This window comes from Aspergillus aculeatus (assembly GCF_001890905.1).
Source record: "Aspergillus aculeatus ATCC 16872 unplaced genomic scaffold ASPACscaffold_2, whole genome shotgun sequence".
NCBI lineage: Eukaryota > Fungi > Ascomycota > Eurotiomycetes > Eurotiales > Aspergillaceae > Aspergillus > Aspergillus aculeatus.
In genome coordinates, this window is record NW_017962977.1 from 1754000 (window position 1) to 1766002 (window position 12003).

Below are 12003 nucleotides of genomic sequence, written 5' to 3' on the forward strand. Positions count from 1 at the left end.
TGTATAGGAAGGAGGATGGTGGAGTCCTCGGGCAGCGCGGGACAGGGACTAAGTACTAGTAAATATTGCTACTAAATATGTCGAAGACAATGCGGGGGAACCCCCACGTCTTGTTCCCCCTTCCCCACAAGTTGATACTGAGACTACCGCCACTACACCCACTCTGCTGCACACTCACCACTCGCGGATCCCTCCATCAGGACCATAGAACTCCTTCGGCAGCCACGGCTCAGTTTCCTGACTGATCTTCCGGACCAACTCCTCGTTGATCTCAATCCCCAGTCCTGGCCCCTTGGGCACCGTCACGTACCCTCCCTCGATATCAAACACCGACGCATCCACCAGATAGCTAGTCAGGTCAATATCCCCTGCTTCAATGTTATAATGCATCCCGAGTGACATCTCCTGAATCACAAAATTGGGGATGGAGGTGGCGACCTGCATCGACGCCGCCAGGGCGATCGGACCTTCATGGAAAACGAGTTAGCACACACACACACCTCTAAATCCACCTCAAGAAAAGCAAACTCACCCAAAGGACAATGCGGCGCAATCGCCACATCGTACGTCTCCGCCATCGTCGCAATGCGCTTCGTCTCCGAGATGCCCCCCGCGTGCGCAATATCCGGCTGCAGGATGTCGACCGACGCGTCCTCCAGAAACCGCTTGGCATCCCACCGCGTGTACAGACGCTCTCCCAGCGCGATGGGGATGCTGGTCTGTTGGGACAGCTGCTTGATGGCTTCCGGGTGCTCCACCAGCAGGGGCTCTTCGATGAACAAGGGGCGGTACGGCTCGAGGGCCTTGGCCAGCTGCTTGGCCATGGGACGGTGCAGACGGCCGTGGAAGTCCAGCCCCGCGTCCAGGCCCAGGGCTTTCACCTGTTTGATGCGCTCGATGCAGGAGTCCAGAATGGCGGGTGAGTCCAGCCAGTTAACGTCCTCGGTGGCGTTCATTTTCACGCATTTGAGGCCTTGCTCGATACGCGCCTTTCTGCGGGTTGGTTGTTAGGTGATGACACGGAGGCTTTATTTGAATGAAGGATTGACGCACGCAGCGATCTCCACGTCACTGGGTCGGTCGCCTCCAATCCAGGCGTAGACCTGGATTTTGTCGCGGACTTTGCCGCCTAGCAGCTGGTACACAGGTACGCCCAGTCGGCGGCCTTTCCGATCCCACAGGGCGATGTCGATTCCGGACAGCGCGGACATGAACACGGGACCACCGCGGTAGAATCCTAGTCGCCAGATGGTTTGCCAGATATGCTCAATGTCGCTGCAAATGATGAGCTTGGGTTTGGTTTCGGAAGTGGACGAACATACTCTGCCTCATAGCCAATCACTCGTGCGATGATCTCATCCAGGGCCCCTTCCACGGCCAATGTGTGTCCCTCAAGTGTGGCCTCGCCCCATCCGAATTGACCCTCGTCATCGGTGATCTTCACAAACAGCCAACGGGGCTTGACTCGGAAGTATTCAATCGACTTGATGCGCGCCATTCTGGTGTGTATGTACAGTACTATCAGGTGAATTGCCGAAGGTCTCCTGCCGCATTCTATGACTACCCATTTATATACGCAGCATGACGAGCTACTTCCACAGACCCTTTCTTCCCCACGCTTACCCCCGCGTGGGGGTGGACGGCTATATAGTCCGGGGTACCGTATTCATAACATGCCACTATCAAACCCGCATCATTGGCGGAGGCCGAGCGCTGATCCTTGACTCCCCACTCCCGCACATGCACTTTCCCCTCACCCCGCTTTCTGGCACCCTCAGTACACGTACCGGAAATTCAAGTTCTGCTTATCCGTGAGGTCACTGAAAGCCGTCTGGTCGCGGTCCCATGCCGTGGGGTCTCCGTGCTGCTGCGCTGCATCCCGTCGACGGTTTTCCCACGCCAGCATGATCCGCAAAATCACCACCAGTGCAATCTCAATCAAGTTGGACACGATCATCGACCAGATTCCCAGCTGGTACTGCGGTGCTTGGTCTGACTTGTAGAAGAACGGACCGGCGATGTTTCCCGCACACACTCCGAGAAAGATCATCGCGTTGGTGACGACCTTCTTCGTGTGACCGGCGATGTTGGCGGTCAGGATGGAAAGAATGAGAACGAAGGAGGCGTTATACGACCCGGTTAAGTAGTAGCAGATCAACCGACCGACGCGGTTATCTTCAGCGAGGAAGCCGAGTCCGAATGCACCTGCAACATTGGGGAGGAGGAAAAGGATGGTCACGATGCAGCGGTTGTTGGGCGGCAGGCGATCGTTGATGTACACGCTGAGGAGGATCATGAGGGTTATAAACACGCCGTAGGGAATTTGCATCAAGGTCGTCACCACTGCAACTGTCAGACTCATGCCTCCTAAAATATAGCATCCCACCGAGCTTACAGGTCGAAAAGCCGAATCCCGAAATGATTAAGGTCCCGAAATTGGAGATTCCGCCATTGGGGATGTTGCCAGAGAGCCCCAACAGCAGGAACGCCCACACTTTCCAGTCGAGTAGCGCCTCCAGGACCTGCGCTGGCTTGAGGACCTTGTTCTCCACGCCTGTCTGGTTGTCCCGGAGCCTCTCCACCGCCAACCGTCTTTCCCGTGGGGAAAGATTGCGCGCCGTCACCGGGGAGTCGGGCAGCAGGATCAAGATGACGATGCCCCAGGCGGTGCATAGCGCGCCGATGATGAGGAACTCGTACTTCCACGAGGACAGAGCCCCCTGGATATGCCCGATGCCATACCCCAGCAATCCTCCGAGGGCAATGCCGAGTCCGTTGGCAGTATACCACAGCCCGATGCGGATGGGCTGCTGGCGTCTCGTGTAGAACATGCTCGTGATCAACATGAAGGCAGGATCACTAGTATGAAGTTAGCCGCAGCATGACAAAGTTCGGGGATGCTGTTGTTTACCTGCATGCCTCCGCAGCCCCTGAGATAACTCGCAAGACAACGAGCTGTGTGAAGTTCTTCGCCGCAGCTAGGGGAGCGAGAATAAGTAGAGATATCTTAATTTTGGGGGCACATGAGGTTCTCCCACGGACCCTGTAGCATGAGGAAGACGCCCCATAGAATGATGTTCACGCCGAGATATTTGGCCACGGGGAACTTCTGGAGAAGAAAGTTGGTAGGGATGGCCCAGACGAGGAAGCCGAAGTAAAACACCGACGAAAGCCAGGAGTATTGCTGGCCGGACAGGTGTAGATCGTCCTTGATGCCAAAGATGGCCGCATAGGAGAGGGTGGTCTTGTCGATCTGGTTGTGATGTTAGCGATGACCCTTATGATTCATGCTGGTCAGCCAGGATGGAAATGCGCACATAGTAAAAGGCATAGCAGACGGACAGACATGGCAGGATTGCCCAGTCTATCTTCCTCTCCAATCGCTTTAGTTCGGCTGCGTCGACGGATTGCAGTTCATCGGCCGTGGCGAACAATGCCAGGGCTGTATCGCCATGTCGAATGCTGCTGATCTTGCCATCGTCTTCGGTATCCTCGATGTGTAGGGATGAGGGCTTGGGAGCAGCGTTGGGCGTCGAGATTTCCGCAGACATGTTGGTCTGTGTCTGGTATCTGTGTGCACGGTGGAGTCTGGGAGTATCATGGAAATATCCTGTTGCAATTCCGGATGCTCTTTTTCCCCTTTTTCCCCAGGTCTGATGTATGAGGCACAGTGTTCTCCCCCACACCCCCAGACAGTAGCCGTTAGCGTGGGGGAAAATGCAGGGTTGTTGACTGTTGACCCCGGGGATTTTTCTCCGCGTTTGCCTCGGAGCGAAATCCGAGCTTCCTGTTGCGCTCATCTCCCTGCTGTTGTTATCTTCCTACCTTTTAATCTCCTTGACCCTGTCTTTACTGCTTCTCAAGGTCAAACAACGATTGCATGCCATGACATTCCTGACACGCGAGGAAATCGAGAGACATTCATCTCGCCAGTCATGCTGGGTTGCCATCCATGGCTCTGTTTACGATGTGACCGGTGAGCCAGGAGCCAGAATCACACTGCTCAGCAGTAACTGATACACCACAGAATTCATTGACGAACATCCCGGCGGTCCGCAAGTAATCCTCCGCTGTGCCGGCAAGGACGCAACGGCAGACTTCGACTCCGTCCACGACAAGTCCCTCCTCTCCGACGCCCTTGAACCATCATGCCTGAAAGGCTCAATCCAACCCGGCGCACTCTCAGCCCCATCCCCATCTTCACCATCACCATCATCACCATCACCACCCAGCCCCTTACCCAAGATAGTAGCCACCACAACCACAGTCCAGACCCCGACTTCACCAACCCCCGCCCCTCCCCTTTCCACCCTAATCAACCTCCACGACTTCGAAAAAGTCGCCCACCAACACCTTTCCCCCCACGCATGGGCCTACTACGCCTCCGGCGCCGACGACGAGTACAGCAAGCACGCCAACGCTAAAGCCTACCGTAAAGTCTCCCTACGCCCGCGCATCCTCCGCAGTATCCGGGCCGGCGTCGACACCAGCACCACCATCTTAGGTCAGAAGGTCTCGCTGCCGGTGTACATGAGTCCGACGGGGATCGCCAAGCTGGCGCACCCGGACGCCGAATGCGCCCTGGCGGCGGCGGCGGGCCACGAGGGTCTGGCCCAGGTGCTAGCCAACGGGGCCAGCATGCCTATCGAGAGGGTGCGCGCGGCGCGCACGAGCCCCCAGCAGCAGCCGCTGTTTGCGCAGCTGTATGTTAATAAAGATATACGGAAGTCGGTGGAGACGGTCCGGAGGGCGGTGGAGGCGGGGGCTTGTGGGGTCTGGGTGACGGTCGATTCGCCGGTTGTGGGGAAACGGGAGATGGATGAGAGGTTGAATTTGGAGGTGCAGGTATGTTTACTCTTGCCTTCTTGAGGGAGGGATAGCTGGGGAGGTGTGGAAAGATGCTTATGGGATGGGAGATGGACAGGCACGAGACTCGTCCGCCCGAGGCCAGGGCGTCGCAAAGACCATGGCTAGTTCGATCTCCCCGTTCATTGACTGGGAGATTCTGACCTGGTTACGCAACCTCACCGACTTGCCGATTGTGATTAAAGGGATCCAGTGCGTTGAGGATGCGGTGTTGGCGTACCAGCGCGGAGTGCAGGGGATCGTTCTCTCGAATCACGGGGGGAGGTCGCAGGATACGTGAGTCTCCTCACTTCTCTTCCTGCATCTACAAAAATTCAGAATCACTGATGGTAGGTGGGGATCAGCGCTCAACCCCCGCTCGTTACCTTGCTTGAGATCCGCAGACATGCGCCCTACTTGATCGGAAGCCGTATGCAGATCTTCGTGGACGGCGGGATTCGTCGTGGGACTGATGTCCTCAAGGCGCTGGCGCTGGGCGCATCGGCGGTTGGGCTTGGACGGCCGTTCCTCTACGGTCTCGCGGCCGGTTACGGCGAGGAGGGGGTGCGCCGCGTGATCGCTCTCCTGCGGCAGGAGATCGAGGCGAATATGGTGTTCTTGGGCGTGACGAAGCTGTCGGAGTTGGGGCCTCATCTGCTCAATGCGACGCGGTTGGAGAGAGATGTGGTTGGTGAGGTGAAGTTGTAGTTTATGTGGTAAGTACCACTGCAACCCACATATAGAGCCGAGGTAGGAATTCAGAAATTTGTTGAAAACCAGGACGGATCTATCAATCAATCTATGGTCATCAGAAATTCTCCGAATGGAGCAAACACGAAGAACCTCCTTCCCAGCAATCCATGATACCATCCCACACGAGTATTTAGTACAGTAAATCAGCAACTACTCACTCAGACATAGCCTCTTGGTACAGTACAGTACCTCCGCAGGGGGGGGGGATCATCAAGCATAAAGTTATTTTTTCCCGCAGAGGGCTGTGTGTCACTGTGTTCCAAACTCTCGGGGACCTGATGATGGGACCCCCGATCCACAATTTCCTGGGTGTATGGACAGTACGCAGTGTACTGTAGACGATTCCACTTGTCGGTCGGCCTTTTCTTTCTTTCTTTCTTTCTTTCGTTCTTTCTTTCTTTCTTCATGCATAGTGTTCCCGAGTATCGCAATCCGCACCTCGCCTCTCCGCTTGAGCATCTTCCCAGCTATCTTCAAAACGGTGAAGTTACTTGAACCGAACCGTTCAGCGTCTGAACAGAGACAAAGCATAACGATTGGCGACCAGGAACCGAACAAAGATGGAGCCCCCATCCATGACAATGGAACCTATCTCCGGCGCATCCGGCTTCCTCCGCTGTATTGCCATGCCATACCTTGCGGAGATGTGAACCGCGGGTGAGGGATGGATTCAACAAAAGGGTTCGGGGACCATTTCCAATGCTCATGCAGCGGGAAGGAGAAGGTGACTTTTGGGTGGAAGGTGGGATCCCACCCCGAGTTTGATTGCTGGTCCCCGAAAGCATGGCAGATCAAACCCACGAACCCACTCTATCGCCGACTTTTCCTTTTTTTTTTTATCCTTTTTTGTTTTCTTTGGGGGTTTGTGGATCAGGTGGTGTGGTGTGCTGGTTATTGGGAGTGGGGAGAGGTCTAGGAGATTTCGGGGACTTCGGAGGCGAGGGTTGTACCTGTACTTGTACTTGTACTTGTACTTGTACTTGTACTTGTACTTTATAGTACTCTTCTCTACATTGAGCATGTCTACGCTGGGTTTGGACTCAGTATTTTCAAGATTGATATGGTTCCCTGAGACGGCAAATCCGTCGGCCTTATATTTGAAAGCAGACTGAGGTGGACTCTGTTTTGTTTATTTCTTTATCTTTCCATCGTTGATCTTTGGTCCTGTGTCTTACGGTGAAGCCGGTGCACCCCCCAGGTCATGTTCACACCGATCCATACCTCGTTGGGCGCCTTACTCCTCTACCAGGGCTCCTCGGGACTCCTCTTGCACAATGGCGCGGTCTTTGGGATCTCGTCCCTGCTGTCGGGCAGTCTGCTGCGTCCCAGCTGCGAGAATGTGCCCGTCCTCGCCGGCCTGGTGTCCAGTCTGGTGCCCGTGGCGCTCTGCATGCCGTCGTTGATCCCCTCGTATCCCCCAGCGCCGAACTCGTGGATGTCGCTGGTGTCGACGCTGGCGATGGGGTTTCTGCTGGGTTGGGGGACTAAGGTAAGCAATTTGATAACTTCCTCTCGCGTTGACTTGGTCTGTGCAACCAACAAGCTAACTACCGTCATGGTTTAGAACGGCCGAGGCTGTACCTCCGGCCACATGCTCTGCGGCGTTTCGCGTCTGTCCCCGCGCTCGATGATCGCCACGGCCATATTCTTCACAACCGCCGTGCTCACGGCCAACTTCCTCCCCGGCCGCCAATCTCTACCGGCGTGTGCGGACGGTCGCCCCTGTTATCTGCCCGTCTATCCTACCGCAGCGGAGGGCGGATTCATGGTGGCCACGACCCTGCTAGCCTTCGCGACGAATTGGGTTGCCGTGCCCCGCGTCCTCAAACGATCCGAGAACTCGCGCACGGTTTTTGCGTACCTCGCCGGGTTGCAGTTCGGCACGGGGCTGTTGTTCACGGGGATGGCGGACCCTGTAAAGGTGCTGCGGTTCCTCGTCGGCCTCACGGACCCGTCGCGCTTTGATCCCTCGTTGGCGCTGGTGATTGTCTTTGGGATCGTGCCGTCCATGGTGACTTATCTGTCACGCAGGCCGGGGCAAGCCACCCAAAAGGGAGGGCCGTTTAAGCCGACGCTGGCGGAGACTTGGAGGTTGCCAACTGCCACTGTGGCGGATATCGACTGGCGCTTCGTGGCGGGAGCGGTGGTCTTCGGCGTCGCCTGGGGGTTGCTTGGCGTCTGTCCAGGCCCGGCTATTCTGCGGTCCGTGGTGCAGCCAACTTGGGGTCTTGCGGAGATGGCGGGCTATATTCTGGGAAACCTATTGTAGAAAATCCGTGGAAACCAAGCCGCGTGTATATAAATATATATAGATATGTCATCCTGACACCTGCAGGATTGTTCCCCGCAATATATGCTGATAGCGAAAAATGACGGTTCAGAGGTTTAGTTAGAGACTATGTATATCAGCACGGCTCCAAGGAGTTGCAGAAGCAGATGCAGTCTTAAGACTAGGACCAGCCCAGGCACTGATGCAGTATTGAGGTTTAGACAAGGCTTACAATTCCGTCTTAGCCCAGCTGTTAGTAGAGCGCTTGTGGACGGGGCCAGCACCGGCCCCGGATCCAGACATGAAGCCTTCGAGCTCCATCCACTCGGCCGCGAACGCAGTGAACAGTACGCTCCAGTCCTCCACGGTGTCTATATCCAGATGTTCGCCGTCATCCTTGATCGTATGCCAGACCGTGGGAAAGCCCCGATCGCCGGCATCAATGATATGCAAGACCTCCACGCCTCGTCTCAGGAAAGGAATGTGGTCGTCTTCAATGTGCATGTATATCGGGATCTCATTTTCGCTCCTTGACTGATGAGGGAACCAGGACCGTCCGGAATCCGAGGACCGGAACCGCTTCAGCTCCCGCAGCCGCCGCTCCAGCGTGGCCAGCTTCTTGTACGCCCAGTGCGTGGTGGGGAAGAACGACTGGATCGTGGGGTCCTTGGCGCCTAGCAGATCCAGCAGTACGAACAGGGAGATCGAGTCGAGCGGCGACCGGTACACGGACATCGCCGAGTGAACCTCGGAGTCCCACTGCTCCGCCAGGGAGCGTGCACCGTACAGCGAGTCGGTGGCCGTCCACTCCTTGAAAGCCTCCTCCCCGTCCATGAAGATGACCTGGATGCCCTGTTGTTCCTCCAGCAGATGTAGCTGCCCCTGGGCGCGCATGTCCTCCCACTTCTTCGTCAGGGCGCTGTCGATGCTCCGCATGGCGTGCAGCATGATCGCGCACGGCGCGGCACTGTCGATCGCCCCGATGAAGCCTTCCGGTTCGTACTTGCTGTCGTAATGCGCAACTAGGGTCAGGCGTCCGACGTCGCCGGGGCTGGCGCCGGGCGGATCCCGGGAGGCGATGAGGTTGACGAAGGGAACCTCCTTCCCCTTGGAGACTGGGGTCTTCGATGTCGAGTTCTGGAATTGCAGCGTCCACTCCGGGAGCGAGGTGCGGAAGAACTCCGCAAGGTGATTTAGGACGGCGGTGTTACCCGCAGTCCCGGAGACACGGGGCACCAGGATCGGGGCGAGGAGTGCACCATCGTGGATATCGAAATCCTTCCCGGGCCGCGGGAGGAATCGCAAAGTCTCGTCCGAGACGGTTTCGTAGGCTGTTCCTGACGCGAGAAGGAGGAAAATGGCGAGGCAGGTGGACAATAAGGGGCGCAGAAGGCCACGGTGCGGCAGCAGCGGAATCATGGCGATGGGGATGGGAGAGTGATATGGGTCAACTCAAACTCATGGCACGAGACGGTGATTATTCCTGACTGTCACAATTTGGTCAAAGATGAAAGAGACCTGCAGAAGGAGGATGACAGGAATCAGCTGTCTGTCAGGGAGAGAACTCAAGATTGAGTCTTTGTTTCACAAACGAAGCAGCCATGGATTTGACAGGTCTGACCGCCTTTGAGCTACTATCGATAAGTTCTTATCCGAACTGCCTCGACTTTCTACTGTTCCCGGCGCTGAGAACCACCTCCGGTTCTATTTCTCCCTTCTGTGACAATATGAGGCCGATCATCCTGCTGCATCCGCAATTGCGGGCCGCACTTCCACGAAATGTCCGGCGGAGTCTCAACAGCAAGCTGTTTGCTCGGCTGAAGACCACCGAGAACGCTGCTCGCAGCCCGAAGAATGATCCGTTCATCAAAAGACCAGCGCACCCCGAGAGTATGTTCTATAACAAGGAACCCGACCCGGCTAGTTACGCATATGGAAAGCTCTTTGCGCGGAAAGGTATTGTTACGAAATCGTCTGCATTGCCACATAGGAGCGTGCACTGATCTCAAGCCGGCAGGACCCCCCGAGGTGATTCTCATCTATAATGGTGGTGTCCATAAAGCCATGTTCCTGGCGGCATTGAAGATCACTGGCATCCTCCTGTACGGAGTAACGATTGCTTTCATCTTACCAGAGTTCATGAGTGGGGAGTATCCTGACTGGTATGCCCCAGCAGGTAAGTTCGGAACCCTCGATTGTGCTCATCGCGGAGGGGAGTCAGCGCCTAATATCAGAAAACAGCTCTGACTCTCGGTGCGATCCCGATGCTCTTCATGGCTTACAATGGGGCTACCTTTGTTTGCTACATTCACTTGTTTCTGCCAATGTCTGCTCGGCAGTCTCGGCAGGCGGCTGAGGATTATGCCAGAAATCTTCCGCCGACGGCTCGGTTGTTCATCACGACCATGGGTTTCTCAACTAGACCTATAAAGAGGGAAGTACATCTCAAAAACCTTGTCCCTGAAGTCACGCTCAGGCGTCCTGTGAGCTTCAAGGATGTGGGTCCCGAATCCAAGAAAGGCTACTGGACTCGAGGGTTGACGGAATTCTGGGCGGCGCCCAAGAGCCACCGTGGGAAACAGTCGACAGCATTCTATCCTCACCTGTGGCCGGCGGTGAGGGAGCAGATTGAGCGGAGGGCGCCGTGAGGGAAATCTTGGTAAATCTGGCGTTAGGGGGAGTTCAATGTGAGAGATTGGCATGGAGGTTTCTTATATTAGTGAAACTGGAGACGTGGATGACATTAGCCTCAGCATCTTTACTCCGGAGTTGAAAACCAACGATACTCTTTACCACATTTCTTTTGGGTCAAATGGACCCATATCCATGATCTCTTCACTTTACTCTCATTTCCAGCCTGTGTTACGCCTTAGCGTGACTTCGTGCTGTCCCAACAACACTTTGCCGAGTCCAGTCACCATTCACTCACCAAAGCTGATATTATTCTCTATATCCCTCATGTTCCTGACCTGTCCCACCTGTTTGTAAACAAAACTGCCACTTTCTCCCTCCGTCATCCAAATTTCTCCTGATACCACTTTCTTCCCCCTACACATCTACTCTCCACTCTCATACTCTCCACATAGCTTTCCTCGCGGAACAAATCTTACTGAACACTCTCATGTTCATGGTACCCTCACCTCATCAGAAACACCCGCTCGAACAACTACATCATCTTTTTATGCAACACAGGCTACAAAAGAACCCAGCAACAACATCAGTCATGACAACTAGAGGCGCCCCGAAGCCAGAGGGCTTGTTCGGCTTGACTGTCAGCGAGGCCAGGCTCATTATCCTCGGCCAGATGTACTGTGATTCAACCGGCAAAGTAAGCGATCTTGATGTGCAAACATCAAGTGAGAATGCAATTCTGACATCCAAGAGAAGGCCGATTACGAAAAGATAGCCGTCAAAGGCGGTTACAAAAACGCAGCGTCTGCTATGACTGTCTACCGCAATGCGAAACGCCGACTGGCCGAACTCTCAGCTGGTTGCCCCGAAGATTCTGCTGATGCTGCCAACAACGCTACCGCAGCGACCCCACTTAAGACTCCTACGAAGCGTAAGAGAGGTAAGGCAGCGGATGTCACGCCTGATGATATGCTTGCCACCCCCAGTGGTACTGTCGAGGCCGAAGCAGCCGTGACCCCAAAGCCCAAGCGTGTCCGGAAGACCCCGGCCAAAAAGGCAGCCGCTCCCAAAGTCGTTATTCCGAAGGTCGAGGAAGGTGATAGGTAAGTGGCACCCCTCATACGACGCCTCTGAATCCCCGAACTATGCTAACCGAAAATTTAGCGACGGGGAAGCTAGTATGCAACTCGAATCCTCTCCTCTTGCGCAGGCCAGCGCTGAACACGACGAGGGCGGCGATTTGTACAAACGGATCAAGGAAGAGCAGTCTACTCTGGCTGACATCGAGGAGGAAACTTTGGCTGGTATTCTGAAAGAGCATATCACTGCGTCTGACGAGGAGAGAGCCATGGCCGAGATTGATGTGGCAGCCGAGATGGAGGCGATGGAATCAGTCACGATCCCAGTAAAGACCGAGGAATGAATGTCTCATCCACCTTAAAAGCTGTACTCTGATGGACGGATCGATCTCACATGCTTTACCGAATTTCTGTTATTATCCCCAA

General features: G+C 55.3%; 7 protein-coding genes across 7 annotated transcripts; 4 read left to right on the forward strand and 3 right to left on the reverse strand.

Moving 5' to 3' along the window:
- Positions 1 to 174: 174 nt before the first annotated feature.
- On the reverse strand, positions 175 to 1498 carry ASPACDRAFT_39497 (D-galactonate dehydratase; the record flags this gene model as incomplete). The annotated part of the gene is made up of 4 exons (XM_020200600.1): positions 175 to 467; positions 533 to 993; positions 1054 to 1275; positions 1323 to 1498. 4 exons carry the CDS (start codon positions 1496 to 1498, stop codon positions 175 to 177), a joined length of 1152 nt encoding a protein of 383 aa, XP_020060220.1.
- A 276-nt stretch (positions 1499 to 1774) lies between these two features.
- On the reverse strand, positions 1775 to 3551 carry ASPACDRAFT_21740 (uncharacterized protein; the record flags this gene model as incomplete). Its single annotated transcript, XM_020199053.1, has 5 exons — positions 1775 to 2343; positions 2396 to 2859; positions 2912 to 2978; positions 3043 to 3253; positions 3318 to 3551. 5 exons carry the CDS (start codon positions 3549 to 3551, stop codon positions 1775 to 1777), a joined length of 1545 nt encoding a protein of 514 aa, XP_020060221.1.
- Positions 3552 to 3565: 14 nt separating this feature from the next.
- Positions 3566 to 5690, forward strand: ASPACDRAFT_1878682 (uncharacterized protein). Its single transcript, XM_020198141.1, has 4 exons — positions 3566 to 3976; positions 4028 to 4845; positions 4925 to 5142; positions 5211 to 5690. The coding sequence occupies exons 1-4, from the start codon at positions 3886 to 3888 to the stop codon at positions 5551 to 5553; spliced, it is 1470 nt and encodes a 489-aa protein (XP_020060222.1). The 5' UTR covers positions 3566 to 3885; the 3' UTR covers positions 5554 to 5690.
- A 1109-nt stretch (positions 5691 to 6799) lies between these two features.
- On the forward strand, positions 6800 to 7867 carry ASPACDRAFT_39500 (YeeE/YedE family protein; the record flags this gene model as incomplete). Its single annotated transcript, XM_020200601.1, has 2 exons — positions 6800 to 7087; positions 7163 to 7867. The coding sequence occupies 2 exons, from the start codon at positions 6800 to 6802 to the stop codon at positions 7865 to 7867; spliced, it is 993 nt and encodes a 330-aa protein (XP_020060223.1).
- Positions 7868 to 8095: 228 nt separating this feature from the next.
- ASPACDRAFT_49926 (glutaminyl-peptide cyclotransferase family protein) lies at positions 8096 to 9286 on the reverse strand (the record flags this gene model as incomplete). The annotated part of the gene is made up of 1 exon (XM_020202301.1): positions 8096 to 9286. One exon carries the CDS (start codon positions 9284 to 9286, stop codon positions 8096 to 8098), a length of 1191 nt encoding a protein of 396 aa, XP_020060224.1.
- A 285-nt stretch (positions 9287 to 9571) lies between these two features.
- ASPACDRAFT_75384 (uncharacterized protein) lies at positions 9572 to 10905 on the forward strand. The gene is made up of 3 exons (XM_020204444.1): positions 9572 to 9823; positions 9885 to 10043; positions 10109 to 10905. Exons 1-3 carry the CDS (start codon positions 9595 to 9597, stop codon positions 10513 to 10515), a joined length of 795 nt encoding a protein of 264 aa, XP_020060225.1. The 5' UTR covers positions 9572 to 9594; the 3' UTR covers positions 10516 to 10905.
- Positions 10906 to 11090: 185 nt separating this feature from the next.
- Positions 11091 to 11921, forward strand: ASPACDRAFT_39503 (putative histone h1.3.; the record flags this gene model as incomplete). Its single annotated transcript, XM_020200602.1, has 3 exons — positions 11091 to 11195; positions 11255 to 11601; positions 11663 to 11921. 3 exons carry the CDS (start codon positions 11091 to 11093, stop codon positions 11919 to 11921), a joined length of 711 nt encoding a protein of 236 aa, XP_020060226.1.
- Between the last annotated feature and the right edge of the window lie 82 nt (positions 11922 to 12003).

What these genes read in the sequence shown, in the direction of transcription:
- ASPACDRAFT_1878682 (XM_020198141.1), top strand. Translation starts at nt 3,886, where the DNA reads ATGACATTCCTGACACGCGAGGAAATCGAGAGACATTCATCTCGCCAG. An exon ending in CTCTGTTTACGATGTGACCG is followed by an intron (nt 3,977 to 4,027) that starts GTGAGCCAGGAG and finishes GATACACCACAG; the next exon opens with AATTCATTGACGAACATCCC. An exon ending in GGTTGAATTTGGAGGTGCAG is followed by an intron (nt 4,846 to 4,924) that starts GTATGTTTACTC and finishes GGAGATGGACAG; the next exon opens with GCACGAGACTCGTCCGCCCG.
- ASPACDRAFT_75384 (XM_020204444.1), top strand. Translation starts at nt 9,595, where the DNA reads ATGAGGCCGATCATCCTGCTGCATCCGCAATTGCGGGCCGCACTTCCA. An exon ending in AAAGCTCTTTGCGCGGAAAG is followed by an intron (nt 9,824 to 9,884) that starts GTATTGTTACGA and finishes TCAAGCCGGCAG; the next exon opens with GACCCCCCGAGGTGATTCTC. An exon ending in TGACTGGTATGCCCCAGCAG is followed by an intron (nt 10,044 to 10,108) that starts GTAAGTTCGGAA and finishes ATCAGAAAACAG; the next exon opens with CTCTGACTCTCGGTGCGATC.